Source organism: Antennarius striatus, chromosome 5 (genome assembly GCF_040054535.1).
Source record: "Antennarius striatus isolate MH-2024 chromosome 5, ASM4005453v1, whole genome shotgun sequence".
Lineage (NCBI taxonomy): Eukaryota > Metazoa > Chordata > Actinopteri > Lophiiformes > Antennariidae > Antennarius > Antennarius striatus.
In genome coordinates this window covers 7762965-7787570 of record NC_090780.1, presented here as the reverse complement: position 1 = coordinate 7787570, position 24606 = coordinate 7762965, and the positions used below count along the sequence as shown (strand labels likewise).

General features: G+C 41.7%; 2 protein-coding genes across 4 annotated transcripts; one reads left to right on the top strand and one right to left on the bottom strand.

The window, feature by feature from the left end:
* The first annotated feature begins 1992 nt into the window (after window positions 1-1992).
* On the top strand, window positions 1993-5898 carry ddit3 (DNA-damage-inducible transcript 3). 2 transcript variants are annotated; one of them, XM_068315738.1, is made up of 4 exons: window positions 1993-2146; window positions 3345-3405; window positions 3760-3968; window positions 4154-5898. In XM_068315738.1, exons 3-4 carry the CDS (start codon window positions 3813-3815, stop codon window positions 4928-4930), a joined length of 933 nt encoding a protein of 310 aa, XP_068171839.1. In that variant the 5' UTR covers window positions 1993-2146; window positions 3345-3405; window positions 3760-3812; the 3' UTR covers window positions 4931-5898. The 2 variants fall into 2 exon arrangements, with proteins under 2 accessions (XP_068171839.1, XP_068171840.1); XM_068315739.1 differs by lacking the exon at window positions 3345-3405 and having other exon boundaries at window positions 1998-2146.
* Window positions 5899-5938: 40 nt separating this feature from the next.
* mars1 (methionyl-tRNA synthetase 1) lies at window positions 5939-24365 on the bottom strand. 2 transcript variants are annotated; one of them, XM_068315715.1, is made up of 22 exons: window positions 24115-24365; window positions 20953-21043; window positions 20346-20424; window positions 19894-20025; window positions 19258-19333; window positions 18854-19038; window positions 15513-15619; window positions 14774-14890; window positions 14362-14565; window positions 13192-13393; window positions 12690-12764; window positions 12299-12469; window positions 11776-11871; window positions 11082-11199; window positions 10786-10999; window positions 9508-9639; window positions 9098-9202; window positions 8621-8816; window positions 7772-7843; window positions 7515-7541; window positions 7112-7240; window positions 5939-6575 (listed from the first exon to the last, which is right to left on the bottom strand). In XM_068315715.1, the coding sequence occupies exons 1-22, from the start codon at window positions 24227-24229 to the stop codon at window positions 6429-6431; spliced, it is 2790 nt and encodes a 929-aa protein (XP_068171816.1). In that variant the 5' UTR covers window positions 24230-24365; the 3' UTR covers window positions 5939-6428. The 2 variants fall into 2 exon arrangements, with proteins under 2 accessions (XP_068171816.1, XP_068171817.1); XM_068315716.1 differs by lacking the exon at window positions 7515-7541.
* Between the last annotated feature and the right edge of the window lie 241 nt (window positions 24366-24606).

Below are 24606 nucleotides of genomic sequence, written 5' to 3'. Positions count from 1 at the left end.
ACTACTCAGCAACAGCCGCTCAAGCCGTGACGTGTTCACGGTGCTTCCTGCAGCGCTTTAACCCGGGTCCTAGAGACAGTATTTGAGCTTTCTATTCGCTGCTTGGCGCTGTTGCTATGGGGCTGCGCATGTTTAGCCGCGCACGTTGCAGCGTGGATGGAAAACACTTTGTGTGTGCTGAGTTTGGGATTAGGGCACAAAGTGTCAAGAGCCGGGTGAAGAGCTCGCAACAAGAGAGCTCCATGGTGAAACGTGCTTTTATTTTATTATCACAAGTTATTGTTTACCTCACTGCTGGTCATCCAACAACAATGACAACATCACAGATGAAGCTTCCCATTCGGCTCCTCCTGTGACTGAGGTGGTGAACTTGGCCAACTCTGTGTTTAGATAATATAACAATCACATTGTCTTTTCTAATGAGATATATTGGCAATAAGGTTATTTTGATTCCATCACTTCTATTTTGTCAGTAAATATCAGGTGAGTGTCCTGAATAGTTAACAATCTAATCACTGATCGAATAGTTGATATAGGCAAATTTAGTGGGCGTCAATAAGAGTAACATCTCCTGAGGTGAAACAAACATTTAAAAAGACACATATTACTTATAATTCCGTGTGTGTAGATATTTTATAGATAGATAGATAGATAGATAGATAGATAGATAGATAGATAGATAGATAGATAGATAGATAGATAGATAGATATGTCTGCATGGTAATAATAATATTTATTTCTACCGGCAAACGTGTCGTCATACAGACTTCATTTGGATGTGGACGCACGTTTTTTAAAACTATACATCTGTCATAAACACGAGAAAGTAACTGCATTGCTGTATAGCACTTTTACCGTTTGGAATTCTTTTTAATAATCAATACATTCCTATACAGGGATTGTTATTATTATGCCGGGAGACATTATTATAGAACAAGTGGAGTCGCTCTTTAACGCACAACATGATGATCAGTTGATTCACAACATTTAAACGATGAAGATCAGGAAATGTGTAAAATATATTTTTCTTCATCGCGGACTAAAGAGGATTCCTGCTTTAATCAATGACTAACATCTTAAAACCGGACACTGGGGTGGGGGGTGCGGTGGGGGTGGGGGGGGGGGGCTGTCGGATCAACCCCAGCGGCGCGAGCTCGCTCCAGCCCGGGCGCGTGTGTCTGGCGGAGCTGCGACAGAGCGCGCGGTATGAAATGAATGAGAACACGACACCGCTGGACACACGTGCGTGTCCAGCGTCTCACCGGCCCATATCATAAATTCCCGACAAATAAAGGACATCTGCCTTCCTAAAGTCTGGTCTGATAGAAAAGGAAGAGTTGTCGGTGGCTATTTTTTTTTCTCCCTCCCGTGGAGTGAATGGGGTTGTGTGTCAGTGTCCCGAAGTAACTTTAGACAACCATATTAACCAAAAAAATCGAATGGAAACAAGCGGATTCCAACACAGCCATTAAAAATACCAACTAGTAAGCAGTAAATTGACACGTCGTATGGATTTATTTTTTTTATTTTACTACGATGAGATAATTCGTGAGAAAATCGATTCAACTTTTATGTGCGGAAACAAACAATTCTTCGACATTAGATATCCATGCATATATGTATATTTTTAGACTTTAGTTAGAGCCAATACTGTTTAATAAAACATGTTCTGATTCTGCTGGTGTTATCCCCAGCTAGAAATTGGTTGCCAAGCATTGCATCATTCCTTTCATGTGACTCCCATACGCCCCAAATTCGTCCTGGCCGTCTTATGACTGCATCACAATTGCTGCGCATACAAACTATACAGAAAGAACAACCGTCCAAACCCGGCTAAGACCCGCCCTAGTGTTGATTTCGGGCAACGTAATTGGATGTCGCCAAGGGAAAGATCTTAACTTACCTTTCCTGGTTGGATCAGCGGAACGTCAGTTAGTGTAGTGCTGCTTGGTTTTGACGGAACTACCTTCCCGTGCATAGTTCGGTTGGCCTCTCCATCCTTATAAACACCGCCGGGAGTTTCCGTAAAATCACATTCAGCCGTCAAGACTGAACAATGGTTAACATGAGCTATCACCAATCCTTACTAAAATATCCACATTCAATTTCAAGACAGTCGGGAAGGCGAACGACTAAAAAGAAAAGGGTAAGTAGAGATTCGTGTCATCCGTTATGTCTATTAGTGGTTTTTCAGACTTTCGGTGAAGTGAGGGCTTCGTAATGCAGTCTGACTGGTCTCTATACTGGGCAAAAGAATTTCTGTTTGGCAGGTGTCCCAGGGCCATTTTTAGAAGAACAGTTGTCTTTATCAATCAGTTTACAACATAGACTTGTTTTCATGTGTTTTCCGCTCTCTTTGAGAAGTCGTCAACCTCAGAGCAAGTTGAAGCGCGTTTGGAGTTTTCGTCTTTTGAACGTGTCGGATATTTTCATTAAACACACAATTATTTTGTGAATCTTGCCGCTTTGGCACCTGATACGGAACGATCTGAGCGCACATTCTCCCCCAAAATGACGAACATCCAGCAGAACCAGCGTGACGTCTGGCAGTCATCGGTCGGGATGTTGACAGCTTTAGTTGTGTGTCCGTCGGGGAGCCTCTCTCAAGTCAACATTTAGCTCTAAATCAGTGGATAATTGCCACTCCTGTCGTTTCCTAAACCACTCCTTTTGTTTCGCCCATTCGTCCTGCTGGACTTCATTTCCATGACGTAATTGGCTCACACTGGACATAAAGTCCGTCTAAATTATATAAATATAAGAGAACATCAGAATTAAAGAGAGGATTTCTTTAACCAGTAATCAGATTGTCGTTTGTTAACTGAGAAGAATCACTGCCAGAGCTACATGTTTTGAAAATATTGTCTTTCCATTACAGAAAATACATTTTTATATCACGTTTTAGCAACAGGTTTAGTCAACAGTAATTGGAGTAATTCTAAGTTAATGTCACATTTTAATTATTTATAACAAAAAAAGAAAAGCTGTCAAACCTTCTCGATTCATTTAAAGCTCCACTTGTTTTTCGGCCCCATCGTGTTTTATGGCCGTAGAAAGCAGGGGGCGCAGTGGAGAACATTTTGGTCTTTGTTTACAAGAATTTTATTTTCTCAGTCCCTGTTAATCAGTCAATGAAAATATATTCTTTTATAGTTTAGATTTTAATAAAAATTTCAAAAAGCAATTAATGTTGTATTCTTTGAAGTCTTGATTCTGTTGATCTGCATTTGTGCAAATTATCATTTTGATTCTGAAATTTCAGCAAGTTGCAGCCACTGAGGAGACAGTTCTGACATTATATACAACTAATCTATCAATTTTGTGTATTTTTTTATTTATTTCAGAATTACTGGGACAGGTTGTCTCCAACAAATCTACAAACTTGATTAACTGACTTTTATAAAGGTAAATTTGACTACACTAACAGAATCTATATGCAGATTTCAAATAGTAATTTAACTTAATATTTTACATATTTTGAATCTTGAAATTTCCTCTCACAAGCAGTTGTATTGTGGTGAAATCAATTCATAAGTTCTAGCTACTGTTATTTCTTTTTTGATAGTAAAGCTGATTATATTGTTTGTAATGTTTTATATAATGAAGCTTCTCCTTGCATGCCTACATGCAAAAATGTAACCACTAGAGGAACGGGACGAATTAAATGAACAGGGCAGAGATTTTATGACGTCAGTCATCTAAGATGTGGCTGCTACGCCTTCCTCCATTTATTTTTCTCCTTTTCTCTCTCCTCACCAGGTCCAGTGTGACACGTGTGGCCGAGTACCTGTGAGTTGCGACTGACTGGTGAGATGACAGCCGAGTGGCTACACCTGCCCCCGCCATACCCCCCTGGCGTAGGGCCGTTGTGTGGTGCAGAGTTGGAGGCGTGGTATGAGGACCTGCAAGATATTCTGGGCTCAGATACAGGAGGGGCAAAACTGGCACGTGCCCCCACATGCATCGAGGTCAGTAGATGGGATGAAATATCTATCACAACCATGAATGGGAGTGTTTTCATGAGTTGCGTTTTTGCTAACATTTCTCATTTATCTAGCTTCGTTTTAGTGTGGCATGAAAAATTCCATTCCATTCATCGGAATTTTTCTTCAGTGATATAACCACCATTGATGTTTTTGTTTTCCACTTGTAGAAGGAACCAGAGTTCCTGGATGTCCTGGAGAGTTGCTCTCTGACGTGGCTGACTGATGGAAACCAGACATGGAGCGAGGGTGCTCAGAGGGCAACAGAGGAGATCCACAGCGCCCAGTCTCTGCATCATACCTCATCATCATCCTCATCTTCCTCGTGCATGAGTCCAGCTGTTACAGAGGAGCAGCGGGCGGAGGCTGAGAGTGGGAGAAGCAGAGATGGTTCGGCAGGAGGGGGCAGTGATCTGCTGCCTCCTGAGTTCTTTGAGTTGCTTAGTGAAGGAGGAGTGGGGATGGTGGACTCCAGTGGAACGGTGCTAAGCGGTGGCTACTATTACCACAACCATCAAAGCCACCCGGCTAACGATACCCATCCTGTGTCTCCCTCGGCCAGCGAGGAGGAACTGCCTTGTGTCCCAGATTCTCCGTCCTACTCTTCTTCCGCCTCCCTGTCGCCATCTCAGAATTGTTCTTCCCCGTCCTCACCCGTCTCTTCTCCCTCGGTCTACCCGTCCTCCCTCCTGGGAAAACGCAAACGGATCACCAGCGAGAAGGTCAACAGTGCCTTGTCCTCTTTCGCCTCATCCACGCAACGAGCAACCTCATCTTACTCGTCTGCCAAAAAGAGTCGCAAAGAAAGAGAGCAGGAGAACGAGAGGAAGGTACAAGAGCTGACAGAGCAGAACGAGCGTTTGAAAGCAGAGATTGAAAGGTTAGGAGAGGAAGTACAGAGGACACGTAGAGCGTTGATAGAGAGACTAGTGAACAGCAGGAAATGATGGTAGAAAAGGAAGACTGGATGGTACAGAGGAATAATACAGAATTGGAATTGGCAATGGTAGGGAAAGAAGTATGCCTCCTAAACAGGACAAGATCGAAACCAAAGATATTTTATAAGCAAGAAGATTTTTTTAGAAAAGATGGAGAGCCTTAGATGGGAAGAAGTAAGAAAGTGACAAAAGTCATGGCAAGGAATGGTTTTGAGAGAAGGGGTTGCGAAAGCAGCGTGGTAAAATGAAAAGAAACAGAATGTTAAAGGAAAATGAAGAACAGACAGCTACAAGTATGAATGAGGCATTGATGTTGATGAATCTGTCATTTTAGGGAATGCCTAACTTGAAATCTCACCAAATATGGCAGAAATAATCATCGTGGGCATTTGATGCTTTGTCTTGGACAGAAATGGTCTAAGTTTAGAGAGTGTGTTTCATTGTAATCCGTTCCCACCATATTGCAATAATTGTAACTTCCACGTTAAGGGCTACAATCCGGCTAGCAGAGATTATTTGGCCCCATTAGTAGAGAGTTAAGGAGCTCAGGAAAAGTATGAAAGTGCCCAGTGCAGTGTGAATATGAAAGTTTTTTGGGAGAGAATTCATATTCTTTCTTACTTTTTTTTACAACCCATGGCTTTGGGTGTATTTGTACTTAGATAAAGTAGGACCCGGCAATACTTTCTGAGATTACCTTTTTCTATCGGTGTGGGAATTTTTGGTAGAATTATCAGAACTTATCCTACCCTCATACACTATTTTTATATTTTACTGTAATATATATATATATACACTGTTTCTGTACTGTAATATTTAAACACATTCTGTTTATTTTCTCATCATAGTCATGTTAACTTAATTGTAGAATAATGCATGGTGTTTTTTTGATGGCATCATATACGTTTTCCCATACTGTTTGCTTTATCACTCATTGTAATCCTGAATTTGCAATAAAAAAAACCTGCAACTTTGAATGTCTTAATGTTTATTGGCTGTCTTTTTAGTGACCATTACATGAAGGATTGTAAACCAGAGGTAAATGAGAAACGGGGAGGAATATGGATGTTTTTGTTGAACTTAATTTTTTTGGAACAAGAAAGGGAATTTAAATCAATGCAAAAAACAATTTTCCAGAGGATATAAAAACATTTTCTACATGCGCAACACACCTAACGTTAATATCGCATGCTGACTTTATCACAGTTAGAGTATAAAATCAGTTTCTTTTGGTGTAGGGATTTGGAAAAATCCCTCCATTCTGTAGCTGTATTCATTTGACTCTTTCTTTGTGCGTTTCCGTTTCCCCGTCGGCCTATCCAGAATTTCATTAGTCCTCAGTGCCAATACCACATTGTCTTAGATCCTGTCACGGCTTTGCCTTAAGCTAATACCCTTACATCTCTCTCAGTGTACATCTTGTTCCCATTCCCCATTATCATACCTCAAACCATTCCACTCTTTCCTTCCTCTCACCAGGTTCCATCATTTTCACTTTTTCCCTGCCTCACTTGTTGCCCTTCCGTGGAGCAGGCTCTGGGCTCTTCCCCTCAGCAGCCGCAAGCTGCTTCTTCAGGTCCAACAGTTTGGCCACTTCTGCTGTGATGACAGCTTTGTCCGCTTTTTGGGCTTTGAGCGCTCGAACCTTCTCCCCCTGCGAGAAATGAATAACAGATTTTAAGGACTTCTCACACCTGCGTTTGGCTTTGAGTAAACACTTCACATTATAGAGACATACATGTTGGCAGCCTTCTTGTCATAGAGCACACCATTAAGCAAGGCGGCAACTAGTGCGCTTGTGTTTATCTACGGCAGGTTTTGTTTCAGACATTCCAAACTTAAAATAATCAACCATTAATTTATTTAAATGTAAAAATATCAGATATATACATTTGAATTAGTTTATGAAAAAATCAAGAGTAACAGATGAGAATCCAAATAGCTACCAATTCGATGTAGCTTCGAAAATTTGAGCACCGCTCACTTCATCAGGCAGCGGATTATTGTGTGCGCGTTTTGATTTTTGTAAATTGCTTCCATTTGTTATGTGATTATATAATCAAAAACAATTGAAAAATTATTAAAAATTAAAAACTGTACATTAAAGATTTCAGAATTACAAATGTCTACAAATACAGGAATAGGGTTGGTTTGTACAGCTACAACGACACATAGCCAATAGTGTTTTACCTGCTCAGCCACAGCCTGTTTGGCTTTCTGTGGGTCCACGGCGTCCACCGTCTCCACCCCAGCAGCAGCAGCAGCAGCAGCAGCAGCTGGCACAGCGGTAGGCTGAGAGCTGGCAGCATTCTGAGCATTCTGAGGGAGGAAACGCACACATTTGAATTTGAGGCGTTTTGATGGTTATTATTTCTAGGGATTACTTATTTCATTTCACACAATAACACTCATCACTCAAAATGTTGATGGGGCTATGTGAGCCAGACGTCTGAATGGACAGTGAGTCACAAAAGGTGACGGGCAGAAATCAAAACACTGATGCGCTAGTGTGCTAGTGATTTTAGTAAAGTGATGCATTACGGAATAGCATTGACATAACAACACGACTTCACACACGAATATCACTCGATACCTTTTGTTTAGGTGTTTCGTCTTCCAGCTAGAGGAAGGCAGTTGAAGAAGTGGGTCAGAGAAGGATTTTTTTTTATGTGAGATGGTTGTTTTATGATTATTTAAAAATTCACAGAATTTTGCTCTGCCTCAGCTTTAAAAATAATAAAAAACAGAAATCTTGAGGATAAATTCTTCTTCATGATGTCATTTAATATTCATGAAAAAGCCCTAACTGAACTTATACAAAGACCATTAAGCATCATAAACATCAAATACCTGCTGTCCACTAAATCTCTTCTTCAAAGCCTCAATCTGGTCCACCTCCAGCTTCTGGAACAACGGACTGACCTGGGAAAGGTTGACAAAGGAAAGAGAAAAGCAGAAATCAAAGTGTGCACGCACGCATGCATGCACGCACACACACACACACACACACAAAAACACACACAAACACACACACACACACACACACACACACACACACACACACACACACACACACACACACACACACACACACACACACACACACCAACACACACACCAACACAAAGCATGGGCATTTAAAATTTTTGTATTTGTGGATCCAACCTAAGGAGAGCGTTGCTGAAAAATTTAAACTGCTCATATTTGAGCAAAGCCGATTATGACAGTATGGAAAATTTCCAGAATTTAGATCATGATCTCCTGTCTTCATCACAGTTCTGACATAAGCCTGATTTTGTCAGATACGTCGGGTGTGCATAAGCATCACGTATGATGCATTTTTGTGGCACAGGTGTTTTCTTCTGATTATTTTCTAGACAGGTCATTAATGGATCATGATAGCCTTGGACACTGAATGCAGTGGCAGGTGGCTGCTGAGACAGGTCATCACAATTTGGCCTGAAGGAAGCCTGAGAGAAACCTGTACATGGAACGGCTGAAGCCTGGGCACACCATTATGCTTTACTGTGTGAGTGAGTCTGCGTTCACATGATGTCAATTTTCTCCAGAGCGATGAAATATTGACAGAAGATTGCATCCTTATTGTATCACCTAGCGTCAACATACAGGATCTTTACACATTTGTGTGTCTGCACATGTATGAAAGGTGTGTGATTTCTTTATTCAGGCTGTACTCACAGTACCAATACGGTGGCCGGCACTCAGGACACACACAAAGGTGCCGGTGCCTTGCATCATGGTATTGATGCAAGACTGAGGGGTGTTGAGCTGATCCCGGATAGTTTGACTGACCGTTGGCATGTATGGAAATAGCATAACTGACAGCAAGCAGGCGATGTTCACAGACACACCGGTCACTGTACCAGCCCGCTGCCTGAAGAGGAGACAGATCAGCCCGTCAGAAAGATCCTTAATCTAAGTGTTGTGTTAACAGCAGATGTAAATGAACACAAATAAGACAGTTTGTTGAAGAATATATTTCTGGCTCTTTTCTGAAATCAGCTTTTCATAAATTAACTTGTCATCAAAATACAGACAATTCTTAACAAAGGAGGCCGACAACATTCACACATTCAAGTCACAAAGTGCAACCCAGACCTCACTACCAGTATGAAACAAATATGTATTGTGTCAAACTGATCAAGACCATCTCACCTATCCGCATCTCCTCCCTTGATCTTCTTCCAGGGTTCATTGACTTGAATGTATTGGTTGCCATGGCGAGAGACGTTGAGGATATGTTTCAGAGAATCACGGATTCTGGTGGAACATTGGAGAAAATATTTGATGACAGAACAATTTTAATCCAAACGCAGGGAGCTGGGTAACAACATCACCAGTATAAGGGACTTATCTGTTTATTTTCCCTTTAAGATCAAGGTAAAGGAATCACGAATGACATGATAGTAAAAGAAACTAAAACATGAAATTTCCATAAATATATTAAGTATAAATTCTGTGAAATTTTAAAATTAAAACAGAATATTTACACTAATTAAATGGATAAATGTGACTCTAATCCCAACATGAACCTTGTGACAGGTGTGTGACTACAATAATCGTACTTGACTTTATCCATGAGCTGGATGTACTGCTGCAGCTCCCAGCCCACCAGAGCAAGGAGTTTCTTATCTTCCTGCTGTAGCTCCATTGCGGGAACGCAGCCTTCAAAGAACTTAGTGACAAACATGCCGGCTCTGGAGGAGAGGGGGAGAAAGGGCTTCATGAAACAGACAAAAAGAAAAAGCCAAAAGGGGTCAGGGAAAGATGTGGGGAATGTAAAGAAAATATGAGAGTAAGAAGAGAAAAATGTTACTGGACTTACTAATTGTTTATAAATTATAGATTTTGTTGCCAGTCATAATACAGAGCTCTGCAATGAACACAACAGTGTACTGCATCCTTTCGTCTCCACATCGTAGCTGTGTCAGGAGCAGCTTTGTCATTTTAGTTATACATTGAACAGAAGGATATTCACAGTGGATGATTTTTTTCACATGTGATGCCACAGATATTCTATGTTTAACACTTCCCTCTGCCCTAGAGGAAGGCCAACCAAACCCAAACCAAATTACTTGACATGATCATCGAGATTACATTGAGCCATGACTCTGATGAGTGAGAATTAACTTGGTGTAACCTATATTCTGATTTTATGGAACTGCCAAGCCATAAGGGTTGTCATATCCTGGGAAAACAAACACAATCTTCCTATTATCAAAATAACGCCATAACTCCAATCAATAAGCCATATTTTCTCATGTGAAATGTTCATCAAGATGCAATTCTCAGTCAAAATTTGAATAGTGACCTGAGATGGACACAGATATTAATGATGTAATGATTTAGTAACTAAATCCGAAGAGGACAGACTAATTTTCTGAGGCAGAATACTTTCCACATGCAACACCTCAGGCTGGATGCAATCTACCAGACATTTTTGAGCCAATTAAGCATCGAAGTTGCTACCCGAGATCAAGGTACTTTGAAAAAAAATTGCAGAGAAAAATCTTTGATGTCAGATTTAACCTTGATCTGTTAAAATAATTTGAGGCTTTATAATTGGGGCTAAATTACACCATCCCAAACAAATTTAGCTAACTAGGATGAGCGACTTGTAACAGTTACTGAGCCAAATGTTCATCTACAATGTGAAAATTTAGTTGCTAATTGGACTTTGGTTATGTCATGATTTCCTTTTTTTGTGATCAAAATAAGATAAGAAGAATGAGTGAGTGAGAACAGTGCAGGATAGCTTAAAAGGGTCATTGGGGAGTGTTTGATGACAGATTCCGTTCTAGCTATAACAGGAATTCACCACGAGACGCTGAACTCATGCCAACCTGTTGATGAAGTTTCCCAAGTTGTTGAGTAGCTCGGAGTTGTTCTTGGTAGCCATGTCAGCCCAGGAGAAGGCTGAATCCTGTCCCTCTGGACGGACGTAGAGGAGGTAGAACCGCCACACGTCGGACGGGATGCCTGTGTCCATCGCCATGTCTCCAAACACACCAACACCCCGGCTCTTGGAGAACTTTGTGTCCTCATAATTCAGATATTCTGGGGGGAATTCACGACACGTTATTATCTACATCCAACATAATTTAATCAATAATCAACTGGTGACATCTGTCACTCTTACCAGTAGCGATGAGGTGGCTGACCAGAGTGTAGTTGTCTTGAGCTCCCAGTAGGGAGCAGGGGAACACCACACTGTGGAATGGCACATTGTCTTTGGCCATGAAGTTGTACAGCTCCACCTGATGGCACAGAAACAACATTACAACGTCAGGATGACATCGTATTAGATCATCATGACATCACCCAGTTCAAAGACAATTTATCATCTCTCTCTCTCTCTCTCTCTCTCTCTCTCTCTCTATTTGTATTTGTGTGGATATATAGGCCATCATTGTCATATAACAGGAGCTCAAACCTTGTGGATTAAGTACAGATGAGTCAATGAAAGTGAAGGTGATGTGTTGTTTTTAACCTAAATGGTAGAGTTAACAAAAGTCCCATGTAAAACAACTATAACATTTCCAGCTGGACACTTCCTGAATGTGTGGGACATTGGCATGAAATCATGTGCACAAAATGTGACTGCATGTTTTAATCATGATCCAAAAGGTTATACTTTTCCATTCATTTCAGATGAATGGAAAAGGGATGTACTGTATGGCGGCAGGAATGATGTTGTTTAAAAGGAGAATGCAGAAAAACAAATGGGTCACTGAAAAAAGCAATCAAACACATTTTGTGTTCTAAAGATTGCGAAGTCTGTGCAAAGCTTGTGCATCAGGGCTCTGCTCATTTCAGACATTCTGTGCTGTTACCTGATTAGGATTTTTCCACCACTTTTCCCATTTGTCAGTGTAGTTGGCAGTAATGGACACATAACCAATGGGGGCATCAAACCACACGTAGAACACCTGCAGGGGGATGTGGAAGAGACCTAAAATTAATTTCCTTATACCTTCGTAGTTGGGGAAAGTTTTAGGCCTGCCCTAATTTAAGAGCTCAGAATCACAACATGTTTAGACACGTCTACAGAGCGGAACAGGAGAACACATTAGAAAGCTCTGCATGATCATCAGTCACTGCAGCATCTGTAAACAGTTAATGAAGTGGACGAATCATTTTCAATGTTTAATTAGCAAACTGACCTTAGGTAATAAGTGTTTGCATTATTTATCATCTCAGCAGTTAATTAGGTTCAGCAGAAGGGCTGAACTGTGCTTCAATACAAGACGAAACAAACAAATTGGTGTGTATGTTTTTTTCTATTGTGTAATAAATTTTAAACAAACAAATGTTACAGTCTTGGATTTTTTTCCCGCCTGCAGACCAACAGCAGACCTTCTCTTTAAAGTCAGGATGAGGCACAGGTGTTCCCCACTTCAGATCCCTGGTGATGCAGCGAGGTTTGAGTCCATCTCGCAGCCAGGAGCGAGTTATCTGTTTGGCGTTAGCAGTCCAGTCTCCTGTGCTGGTTGACTTTTCCAGCCACTGTTCTAATGGAGCCTCAAGCTGTGTGACAGAAATGGGAGAATGAAAATATTGAGAGAAATAGTCAGGCATCTTAAATCTAAACCTTTCTTGAAACAGAATTAATAATCACATACTAAAATCACAACAGGGATACTCATTGCACTAGCTGTCTGACTTTGAATATTCTGTACTTGACATATTTACTTTCTCAAGGAGCAAAGAGTTTGTTCAATCCAGACGACTGGAGGGAGAATCATACCTTTGGTAGGTCTAGGAAAAGGTGTTTGGAGGAGCGGATGACAGGAGTCTGCGTGCAGACCTTACACTGTGGTTCCTGGAAGGGAGCAATAACAATAAGCAATAGCAAGGCTAAATTCTATCTAATATTTACCTTGAGTTAGAGAGGTATTTTTTTTCAGCAATCAGTGCGGAAACACTTGAAAAAATTCCAAATGCAGCAAAATTGCATAATAAATTAATGACAAACGGTTGATGAGTCAGTCGTCCTGGTTAGAGAGAAAGTCACTATTTGTAGACTTAGTTTTTCAAAACTAAGTCTACAGATTATCCAGCAGAGTACCAGAGCATGCTTTTGTTTCAGTACACAGAAATAAAAAACATGACCATTTGTGTCTTTGGACACAGATACCCTGATTTCTAGGAAAACCTCAATTTTTGCTGATGTGAATGAAAAATAATCAGAATACCTTATGCTCGTTCTCTCCTTGATCTTTACCATCAACACTCTCCTCCAGACTCACCCTGAGTTCGACAGCATTGATGAGCCGCCCACACTTGTCACACTGGTCGCCACGTGCTTCCAGGTAGCTGCAGTAAGGACAGGTTCCTTCTACAAATCGGTCGGCAAGAAAACGCTGGCAGTTCTCACAACGCAGCTGCTCCACCGTGTCTTCCACTAAAAAACCATGTTTGTGGAGTTGCCAGAAAATGTCCTGAGCTATCCTGAAAGCACAACCAAGGACAACAAAGGATAAGAAGGAATCGTGAGTGATACAGCTGGTTTAAAGATAATTTAATTTTTGTGTCTGGGATTGAAGGAGAAATGTTTGTCTTTTGACCAGCACTATAAATGAATGGACATCAACATTTTTTATGTGGGAGCAACTCTTACGTAAACTTTATTAATCAATATGAAATCAGTAATACGAAGCAATAAATTAGAAGAAAATTATAACAGGAGGAGAGTTTTTGTTATTGATCCGTGAAGAACCACATGAATAAAAACATCTTTCTTTGTTGAGAGTAAATCTATAACATAATTCCAACCATCCACAGCATTTTTTATAAATAAAGTCATAAATCTTTAAACTGACGGTTCGTTTTATTTCAAAGAACATCATTCTGGTGCTTGACGCATTTTATGTTGTACTCTACCTAACGCAATCCTGTTCTATGTACAAGTCTGAGAACAAAATTTTTCTTTGTTCAGAAAAGAAGCTTCGCTGTTGTATCCCACACTGTGAGAAGATTAACCCTTTGAAAGTCAGTCCATCTTACTTAAGCACCTATAAGACTACACGACAGCTCATCCATACAATGGCAATATGTCATGCTTTCATTGTCTCAGAAATTCTTTAGAGCAACAATCCATAACAGTGAATGACTTCATTTCACTTCCTGACTTGAGCTTTACTTAAAACAAGTAATCTTACTACATTTTCTTTAGAAGTTTAGAAATTTAAAAAAGCACCTGTGACATTATTTCCTGAATGTTTTCATATATATTAAACAATATATTTCTCTGTATATTATTCTCAACTGAATGACCTGTGTTCTCAGCCTGTAGCCTGAAGATGATAAAAGGCCAGTGTCAGACCATGAAAAATAAATTATCTTAAACATCATAACAGTAGAATGCATTGTCACACAAATAAAAGGTAATGTGCAGCCATGTTCTCTGTTTAACTTACTCCGTCTGCTTCTCAGTGGTGGTTCTTCCAAAATAGTCAAAGTCTATCTGAAACCACTTGTAGATGTCAGCGTGAATGACGTGGTATTTGTCACAGATCTGTTGTGGCGTCAGACCCTCCTCTCTAGCCTTGTTCTCTGTAGCTGTACCGTATTCATCTGTTCCACACAGATACAGGATGTTCCAGCCTCGCAAGCGGCTATACCTGAAGGGTAAAAACCATAAGGCATGGGAGACAATCAGTGAGATGGGCTGAGGGAGATCGGTTAAGAGAAGAAAGGGAAAGACAACTGCAAGAGTAAATAGGAGAGATGAAGATATGATGCTGATATGGGTGTGTTTATGTAAGCTTTTTTCAAAGTGAATAATATCCTGATCATTATGTTGTTATACAGATAAGATTAACTTCCTACCTGGAAAAGACGTCAGCACTGAGGACGCAGCCGATGATGTTGCCCAGGTGGGGGACATTGTTGACATAAGGCAAGGCGCTGGTCACAAGCAGGTTTCTCTTGCCCTCCTGTGGCAAACTGACAGGAAAATAATGGCAGGCTTTTAATCTGGCTAGAACCCAAAGAGTCTGGATGCTTTGAGAGACTGTTCATGATGGCTGGAGGGTAGGAAGCTGAACTGTCTCACAGGCAGATGATCTCAGGTGATGACTCTGCTTGAGGCGATGACAAGGCAAGTTATAAAAGATTAAATTGTCATGCCAAGAACTTGTTAATTTTTGCAGAGCAGCAATTGGAAGCATGATGATTGGAAACATCAGGTTTTGACATGGTTGGCAGACAGCCTAAGGCTGGAAGCAGTGAAGCAGATGATTAAAACCACCCAGAACATCATTGGTGCTGGTCAGGTGACTGTGGAGACAAAGGATACCTAAATGCGATATCCACTCCAACCCTGGCCTGTTCACCCTGCAGCAGCATGACAGCAGACAGTGTGAAACCTGCTGGAACAGCAGCTGAAGACTGGGCAGCTTGTCAAGCTGAGAGACACCTCATCCTCAGGAGGAGGGCAGCATAGGGAGCTTCATCATCCAGTGCTTACCCGTAACACTATATGAGGGGGTGCCTTAAATACACACACTTGTACAAGCACACACACGCAGTATACAAGGGAGATAACACATTTAATGACAGTCCTTACATGGGGTGTTTTCGGTCCGGAGCAGTGCAGACACTCAGTCCTTTACTCCATATGAAAGCAGCTTCCTCCATCTCCTGTTCTGACACCACACGTTCACCCTCCTCTCCCTGAAAAAGCACATAAATATATGATGGTTCGTCATCCCTGTGATCTGACATTTGTAGCTTAATCCTTCTGTCTATTTAGCTTAAATTTGTTCATTTTCATCACTATGGGCTCAAACGAACAAAATGTTGCTTCACACTGGATTCATATAAAGTTTCCAATCAATGCAATTCTTCTCAACAAATAAAAATGTACTATCACTGTCTTTCACTCTTATGTCAACCATAGATTTATTTTTAATGTGCATAAAACTCAGGGAGAAGCATTGCTTGTATGGACAAGTTACATGAAGTGCAAATGTAAATTTGAGAGTTTTGATGAGAGCATCACAACTCCTCAATGAACTGTGAGAAAACTCACTTGGTAAACGTGTATAAACGCTGCCACTTAGTTCTCTAACATGGACATTGTGTTTTGTTTTTTTCCTTTATAATTTGTCTAACATATTCACAAACTTAGACCACTGACTTTACTGTCATCTACATATCTTTAAGCCATTTTATTTATGTTATGTAAATTAGTCAGTAAATTTCAATGCATTTGTGATGACTTCCCTTTATGTTTCATGGCCAGTGGAGCGTGACATCTCTAAAGGGACTTTTATGAGCTGAAATACACAAACTTGAGCATCAGGGCTGTGTAAAAATAAAGAAAAATGTAAGAGAACCTTTTTATGTTGCATAATGTATATCATTAATTTAGCTTTTGTGGAGCCATTGTAAACTTCACAGAAAAATTATTTCTGTTTAATGGAGTCGTGCTCAGTTCAAGTAAAAGTAAATTCAATAATTGCAACATTTTGACTCTGTGTAAACACAGCAGTGAAGTATGAACACACAAAATGACAAAGACATTTGTGACAGCACACAGGTCTCACAAGGTGCTATTGGTATTTTCTATTTTCTTGGAAACCTTACATGACATACGGTACATGTTCCTTTAGAAGCAGTATAATCTCCAGTATAATTCTCTTCTGACAGCTGCCACTTTATCGTGGTGGGGGACTTTGAGTGCCCGAATGATCCCAGGAGCTATGTTGTCAGGAGCTTTATGCTTCTGCTAGGGTCTCCCTTGGCAAACAGGTCCTGGGTGACGGGCCAGACAAAGAGCAGCACAAAACCCCTATGATGGTAAAAAATCAAGGACCGTGACATCGCCCGGTATGGCGCAAACGGGGCCCCACCCAGGAGCCAGGCCCGGGGTTGGGGCTCGTATGCGAGCGCCTGGTGGCTGGGCCTCCGCCCATGGGGCCCGGCCGGGCTCAGCCCGAAAGGACGGCATGGGCCCAACCTCCAGTGGACTCACCACCCGCTGAGGAAACCGTAGGGGACGGGTGCAGTGCTGATTGGGTGACAGTCGTCAGCATGGGACTCGATGACCCAATCCCCAGACAAAGAGTCTAGCTCTAGGGACATGGAATGGAATACGAGTAGTCGCAGAGGCAAAAACTTGGGTCTGGGAGGAGTTCGGAGAGGCCATGGAGGAAGACTATCGGTCAGCCTCGAAGAAATTCTGGAAAACCATTCGGCGCCTCAGGAGGGGAAAGCGGTGCACAGCCAACACCGTTTACAGTCGAGGCGGAGAGCTGCTGACCTCGACTGGGGATATTGTCGGAAGGTGGAACGAATACCTTGAGGATCTCGCGCAGCCATGTCTTACACAGAGGAGGCAGAGGTTGAGGTCTCAGAGGTGGACTCGTCCATCACCCAAGCTGAAGTCACCGAGGTGGTTGCTGTAACTCCTTGGTGGCAAAGCACCGGGGGTGGATGAGATTCTGAGTATCTCAAGTCTCTGGATGTGCAGGGACTGTCATGGTCGACACGTCTCTGTAATATCGTATGGCAGTTGGGGACAGTACCTCTGGATTGTCAGACCGGGGAGGGTGTGTTCCAACTATAGGGGGATCACACTCCTCAGCCTCCCGGGGAAAGTCTATTCCAGTGTACTGGAAAGGAGGATTAGACCTATAGTCAAACCACAGATTCAGGAGGAACAATGCGGTTTTTCGTCCCGGTCGTGGAACACTGGACCAGCTCTACACTCTCCATTGAGTACTCAAGGGTCCATGGGAGTTTGCCCAACCAGTCGACATGTGTTTTGTGGATCTGGAGAAGGCATTCGATGGTGTCCCTCGTGGTATTTTGTGGGGAGTGCTTCGGGAGTATGGGGTTTGCAGCCCTTTGCTGAGGGATGTCCGGTCCCTGTATGACCGAAGCCAGAGCTTGGTTCGCATTGCTGGCAGTAAGTCAGACCTGTTCCAGGTGCAAGTTGGACTCTGGCAGGGCTGCCCTCTATCACCGGTTCTGTTCATATTCTTTATGGACAGAATTTCTAGGTGCAGCCAGGATCCGGAGGGAGTCTGGTTCGGGGACGAAGGGATTTCATCTCTGCTTTTTGCAGACGATGTTGTCCTGTTGGCCTCATCAAACCTGGACCTTCAGCATGCACTGGGACCATTTGCAGTTGAGTTTGACGCGAGTGGGATAAGGATCAGCACCTCTAAATCCGAGGCCATGGTTCTCGACCGGAAAAGGGTGGTGTCCCCTCTTCAGGTCAGTGGAGATTCCTTGCCCCACGTGGAGGAGTTTAAGTATCTTGGAGTCTTGTTCAGGAGTGAGGGAAGGATGGAACGTGAGATTGACAGATGGATCGGTGCAGCTTCTGCAGTAATGCAGTCACTGTATAGATCTGTCATGGTGAAGGAGGAGCTGAGTCGCAAGACGAAGCTCTCGATTTACCGGTAAATCTACGTTCCTACTCTCACCTATGGTCATGAGCTTTGGGTCATGAACGAAAGAACAAGATCCCAGATACAAGCGTCTGAAATGAGTTTCCTCATAGAGTGGCTGGGCACACCTTTAGAGACAGGATGAGGAGCTCAGTCACCAGGGAGGAGCTCGGAGTAGAGCCGCTGCTCCTCTGTCTCGAGCGGAGCCAGCTGAGGTGGCTCGGGCATCTGTTCAGGATGCCTCCTGGACGCCTGGGGAGGTGTTCTGGGCATGTCCTACCAGGAGGAGACCTCGAGGAAGACCTGGACACGCTGGAGGGACTATGTCTCTCAGCTGGCCTGGGAACGCCTCGGGCTCCCCCCGGAGGAGCTGGAGGAATGGGCATCCCTGCTGAGACTGTTGCCCCCGCGAACCAGCCCCGGATAAGCGGTAGATGTAGGATGGATGGAGAACGCTTTTTGTTGAATGAAAGAAGTCAAGAAGTAATTCCAATGATGTGGCTGATACCTCTACAGGGTTGCTGTTGCATAGCTGTGTGTCTCTGCACTGGCTGCTCTGAGGGGCAGGCTGCTTCTGCATGTAGCTCTTCATGCCCTGAAGGCCTTTTCCCTGCAGCACTTTCTGAGCTGCAGATTCTAAACCGTGCACAGCAGTGCTACGGTCAAACCACGTCTTCACAGACTTCTGCTCACCTGAAATAAGCAAAGCAACTTGTTGCAGTAAGAACCATTCAAACATAGAAAATGTTGGGAGTTTCAACTAAAACACTCAAACAACACAATGAAAGAAAGTGGGTTAAGGGAAAAATAGTAATTTTTGAATGAATATAGAAAAAAGTTGAGATATTTTGCTGGATAGACAAAATAACTGAAGACCAGGAGAAAAGAATTTTGTATTTCATTACAACTTACCCACTGATAACGAAGAGTCAGATAAAATGGGGTACAGCGCAGCCCATAAAACAACATCAGCAACTGAAACCACCTCCTGAAACACAGTGTAGTTTATCGTTGCATCTCACTCACATAGCACATGGTGTCCTTTCTCACTCTGCATTATTTTATTTTTACATTATTATTTTGCTTTACAGAGTTCCTCAAATCCACAGCAACAGACGCTGATCTAAACATATTTCTGTACTTGTGAAATATGCAATAGATGCAGACGAGTCGTCACAAGTGCTGCAGATTTCACCCTTTAAGACTCGCTAACCCAATTACCCACCCACCAAAAACAGACACATTTGCCAAATGACGGACGGCCTTCCCAGATAAATCCTTTTAACTTAACCGTGCATCACCCTTCAGCAGCCAAGAAGAACAAAAGAAATGTTGCTGGAGGAGCCCAACGTGGTAATGAGGAGAGATACTCTTAGTTCATATGTGCTCCAGCTGCCAAAAGGTATCATGAACTTTTGATCTAACCGAATATTTAGACTGAAAAGGCTGTGTGAGTATGGCTATGTATATCCTTTAAAATGTGTTAAAAGGCACACCAACAGCACACCATCTACTGTACAAATGACAAATAGTATGCTAATGCTGTACCCCAGTTAAATATGGCGTGGTCCCCTTTCTCAGGCTTTGGTCTAAGTAGTTGAGGGGCCCCTGGAGGGGCGTGAACACATCTACTTCTTTGGTCTGCAGCAGTGCTGTGTGGAAGGCCTGTAGCAGTGCAGGCTATGCAAACAAGACAAAACAGTGAGACACTAGAATTGATTGAATGGCTTTAGATCAAACAGATTATTGTTCAAATTAACAGCAGGACAAATATTAGAATGTTTTCTTTAGTACTGGTTGTTTTTGGTTAACATAGAATCCTACCAACACCAATATTTCAATGGATGCACAGACAGGAACAAGTTTATTTGCTCCTAAATCAATAATCAATTCAGCTGTGAAAGTTGGACACAATAAATGATGTTTGTATTTTGCATCATCCATGAAGGCTACTAAGTGATTGATGAAAAATTAAAAAATCCACTTTAGGTGGAGCTTACCTGAAGATCCGTGGCCTCCCATTCCAGCCACTGATTGCAAAGATCATTTGAGTCTCGTCCACTCACTTCAAATAGGTATCTAATGCATTAGAAAAGTGTACAGAAGGAAGTCCCATCAAAGAGTGATTCCATAGCTACAAAAGCAATTTACACTAATGTGTTCCTAATGAACATACAAACAAAATAACTTCTTCTCATTTTTATACGATGATATATAAGAAAAGAAGAACAAAGTCCACTTTATTAATCCCCAATGGGGAAATTACTTTTTCACTCAGCTACACAGATTTTTGTGTTAGATACAATGTTGTGTACAGGCCCCTTGTAACACAACCACAACACACTAGGAACCTGTAAGCATGCAGTTCACACAGCAAACACTACATGGGGAGGCAGAGTGATGGGCTGTGACTTTATATATGGACATAGACAAAGTTCTGATTTTGTTAGCCTAGATTTCATCAGTCTATTTCAGAGATTTATTTTTGCATTTCAATTGGTCTTTTATGATCTCTGCAATCTGAAAGAAAAAATTGCCCCCAATTCATATCAAGTTGGCATTGGTGTTCACATAGAAACCAAGCAGGAAGGACATTAATCTGCTCACCTGCAGATGGCATTGGAGCTGAAAAGTTGTGTTCCACTGGGCAGGAGCAGGACTGGCACAGCAGGACGGCTTAGGAAGGGCACGACTCGCTCTGGAAAGAACAAAACACATTGGCTTTTAAGATAACAGAAAATGGAAGAGACACAAGACACTGACAGGATTGTTAGAAAGACGAGCGCATTTCTAGACAAGTTAGACCGGATTGTTCACCTGGTTGAGCAACTGTTCCTCTTTCTAATGGTTGTCTTTGAAGAGAGAGAAAGGAGGAAAATCTACATTCATTAAACCCAATTCACGTCAGTGCACAGACAGAGATGAAATCAGAATTTAATGCTGCATCTTCAAGGTCAACTAATAACATGTGATTCCTCAAATGCTTCTAGGACAATCTTGGGATGACATTCTTAACCTTAATACTTAATACCAATGTAGAAGACAGAGGTCTGAGGAAGGTCAACAGCTTGATCTCCTTAATCTGGAATTCATCAAAACTCGGCAGATAGCAATCCCTCTTCTGCTCCTCAGCCCATCATTCCACCATTCAGAGCCATCAATGGCTTTTCAACACAATGTTGATTTCACAGCAAATTGTATTTTCAACAACATTTAAAATCTTAACCTAGAGACCTGAGATTAATTACCTTGTTTTAAATGTTGTGTCAGTAAATTACATGAGGTTTTTTCCTGTAACTCTTCTTTTAATTGACCGATTTAAGATAAGGTTATAAGATTATATGATATTTCTTACTGCTGCATGGATACACTCACCAGCATTAATCAACTTTCTCTTCAAATGTCAGCGTTCACGTCATTTATTTTATCAAGTCTTTGGCAGTGATAGTCAGATGGCTATTGGTAAAAAGAGAACCATGACACAATGCTCTAAAAAGTGTGTGTGAAATTTCACAAAATTCTGTTCAGAAATTTTTGAGACACTGCTGTTAGACTATTTCCTGTTATGTATGGAAGGAGAAGGGTGACCTGATACACCTTGTTTAAAAAAGGAACAGAAATAGAATAGAAATGCAGAGGCTGGAAATTAATTTTTAGCTAGCTTTTGGCAGCTCTTATTGGGATGTCCTGTGTGAATAAAGGTTGAATGAACATGAGAATGTTCTCACAGCACAATTTAACTAAAGTCTTGACTTCAAAATTGGTAATACAATCTTTTATTTTAAAATGCTTTTAGGCAGCTAACAAATTTAAAACTGTTTAAATAAAATATTTTCACTTTTTCATTTGCATGTTACACATTTAGACTAAAATGAACTGGTTCACTGATAACAAAGTTGCAGCACAGTTCTCTCTGGTAAGCTGTGGCTCCATGCCACATGTCCTACCAATTAATACGTGTGATCCAGCTTCAGACCGAGCACACAGCTGGAATTGGCAGACACGTCTGAGGCAATAAGGGGGGGATGCTCAGGCTATTATGTTTTGCCATTTAGACTTTCATTACTTGCACTGTGGTATTGAGATGATGCCACAGTAGATAGTAGGATTCCTAATCCGTTAGAAACTCATCTTTTAATTATTTTATACAGTTTTTAGGTAATACATCTGATTTGCTTGACATCATGACACTGTACGATCACATCAGAAATTGTAGTATGTCCATAAACACTGTTTTTTTAGACTACATACGAGTACACTGTATTTGATTTTTTCCAATATAGCTTCATGGAGGTATATTGTATAAGAGAAAACATGCAAAATTATGCATTGCTACAAAACCTTTCACACATCAGAATCAGAAGATTTTATCTATCCCCAATGGGGACATCTCTTTTTGTTCCAGCTGTTCTGCCCCAGAATTTGCCACAAAGTCAGAATAAGAAGAAATAATTTAGAATTCAAAAATAAAGATCTAACCGAATTAGGGATAAACAAGAGAATTTATACAAAAAACATATATACAAACAGAGTATAAATGTTTGTGACCACGTCATTCCTCCTCAAAGCATGACTGTATATAATTTTATTTTTTAATTTTATTTTGTACTTATCTGATCCCCAAAGGTAAATTAAGAGCACACTCTTAAGTAGTAACATATACAGTACACTACTACACTTTGTCAACATAAAATTAATTAGCAGTAAGAGTGTTCTAGTTGCTTCACGGATGCAGAGGCAGAGAAAACGCTCACTCCATCAGTGAAGCCCTTCTCGAGCTGTGGGGCCCACCATGGGGGGGGGGGGGGCTTCCGCTATTTTTTTAAAGTCGGAACTAACAGGCGGAACTTTTGGTCTCGCGGTAAACAGGACTAATTTTAGCGACGTACCACAACAGAATCTAGAATTTTTATCATAGGGAAGTTTACGACGGGGCAAAAATAGAAAATGTCAGATGTTTCGGTAACTAACAGCAAACCCACGTCAGCCGAAGAGACAAAGATTCACGACTACCAAAACACAAGACGAGGATCTACGACGAAGCAGATCTAGGAGATGAAAGGGAGCTCTCTGTGTTGTGTCTCAAACATTGGCAGGGGACCTGATAAATTTAAGAGACGGAGACCATTCATGTTATGTGGGTAAAACACCGGAGTTCTTCAGAGAGGAAACTTTAAGAATAATAAAAACAGTCATTTGGTTTAAAACAAACTGCCGGTGAAAACAGAGAGGTGTAGCTAACAGCTTCCAACAAGGTGCATACAGAAGAGCACTCCAAGAGGGGCTCATACTGCCGGCCGCTCTTGGGATGGTGTCCGCTGATTGAGCAAAAAAGCGCTGCGAGAGTGGAATGTGTCCCCTCTGTCTAGTGGCACCGCTGCACGGCATAAACACGAGTATACAGGACCTGGAAGATCGGCTACGAGAAAACGAACACACCCGATTGGCTTTGCCTAGCTTGTGTGAATGTTACTGTATTTGGTAGATTTTATTTGAACACCACATTTTTGGAAGGAAATTGAAGCGTTCGTCCAAATGTTGATGTTTCTTTCAATAAATGCTTTACTTGACACGCTGTTCCCATTTTACAACCACTACATGAGTGACACTGTCAGGAGGGTGACATGTCAGACTGCAATGTAACAGCAGCCAGAGTTCTAAATAACGTTTTCTGGATATCTATTGTTGCTCTAAGTAAATGGCAGATCATACCATTCTCTAATATCGGTGGAGTCACTGACTAATATTTATTTAACCGTGCTTTCTTACCGTCGTGGTTGACATACTGAACGTCACATGTAACTCCGGTCACTTCTAAGGCAGCGAGCACCTTCAGGCAGTTCGGGTTGCCTTCACTGACAAAGAGCTTCATATGGACTTCCATAGATATTCCGCTATGGTGGGACTGATTAACGGGTTCAACTGTGGCAGTATTTATATTTCTATTTTACAACAACACGAGCAGCTACTGGAACAAACTTTGTCAACGAGTGGCAACTTCACGCTGATTCAGGCAGCGCTTGTCCTGTTACAAATGGCGGCGTTGTAGTTTTGGAGTGGTGTCAATCTCGTTGCAGAGAAACAGAGAGAATGTCAAATGAACTACATTTCCCATAAGGCATTTCTTGGAGCACGCCCGGTGACACGTATAAGGTTTGCTTGTTTTATACATAAAGTACAGTACCACTGGGCGGTATATGACTTGTACAATGTATATGTCTTACCGGGTTACGCCGATGTTAAAGTCAGGCCTCTCACTTT

What these genes read in the sequence shown, in the direction of transcription:
- ddit3 (XM_068315738.1), top strand. Translation starts at nt 3,813, where the DNA reads ATGACAGCCGAGTGGCTACACCTGCCCCCGCCATACCCCCCTGGCGTA. An exon ending in GTGCCCCCACATGCATCGAG is followed by an intron (nt 3,969 to 4,153) that starts GTCAGTAGATGG and finishes TTCCACTTGTAG; the next exon opens with AAGGAACCAGAGTTCCTGGA.
- mars1 (XM_068315715.1), bottom strand. Translation starts at nt 24,229, where the DNA reads ATGGAAGTCCATATGAAGCTCTTTGTCAGTGAAGGCAACCCGAACTGC. An exon ending in TCAGTATGTCAACCACGACG is followed by an intron (nt 21,044 to 24,114) that starts GTAAGAAAGCAC and finishes TGTTCTTTCCAG; the next exon opens with AGCGAGTCGTGCCCTTCCTA. An exon ending in ACCACTGAGAAGCAGACGGA is followed by an intron (nt 13,394 to 14,361) that starts GTAAGTTAAACA and finishes TTGTGCTTTCAG; the next exon opens with GATAGCTCAGGACATTTTCT.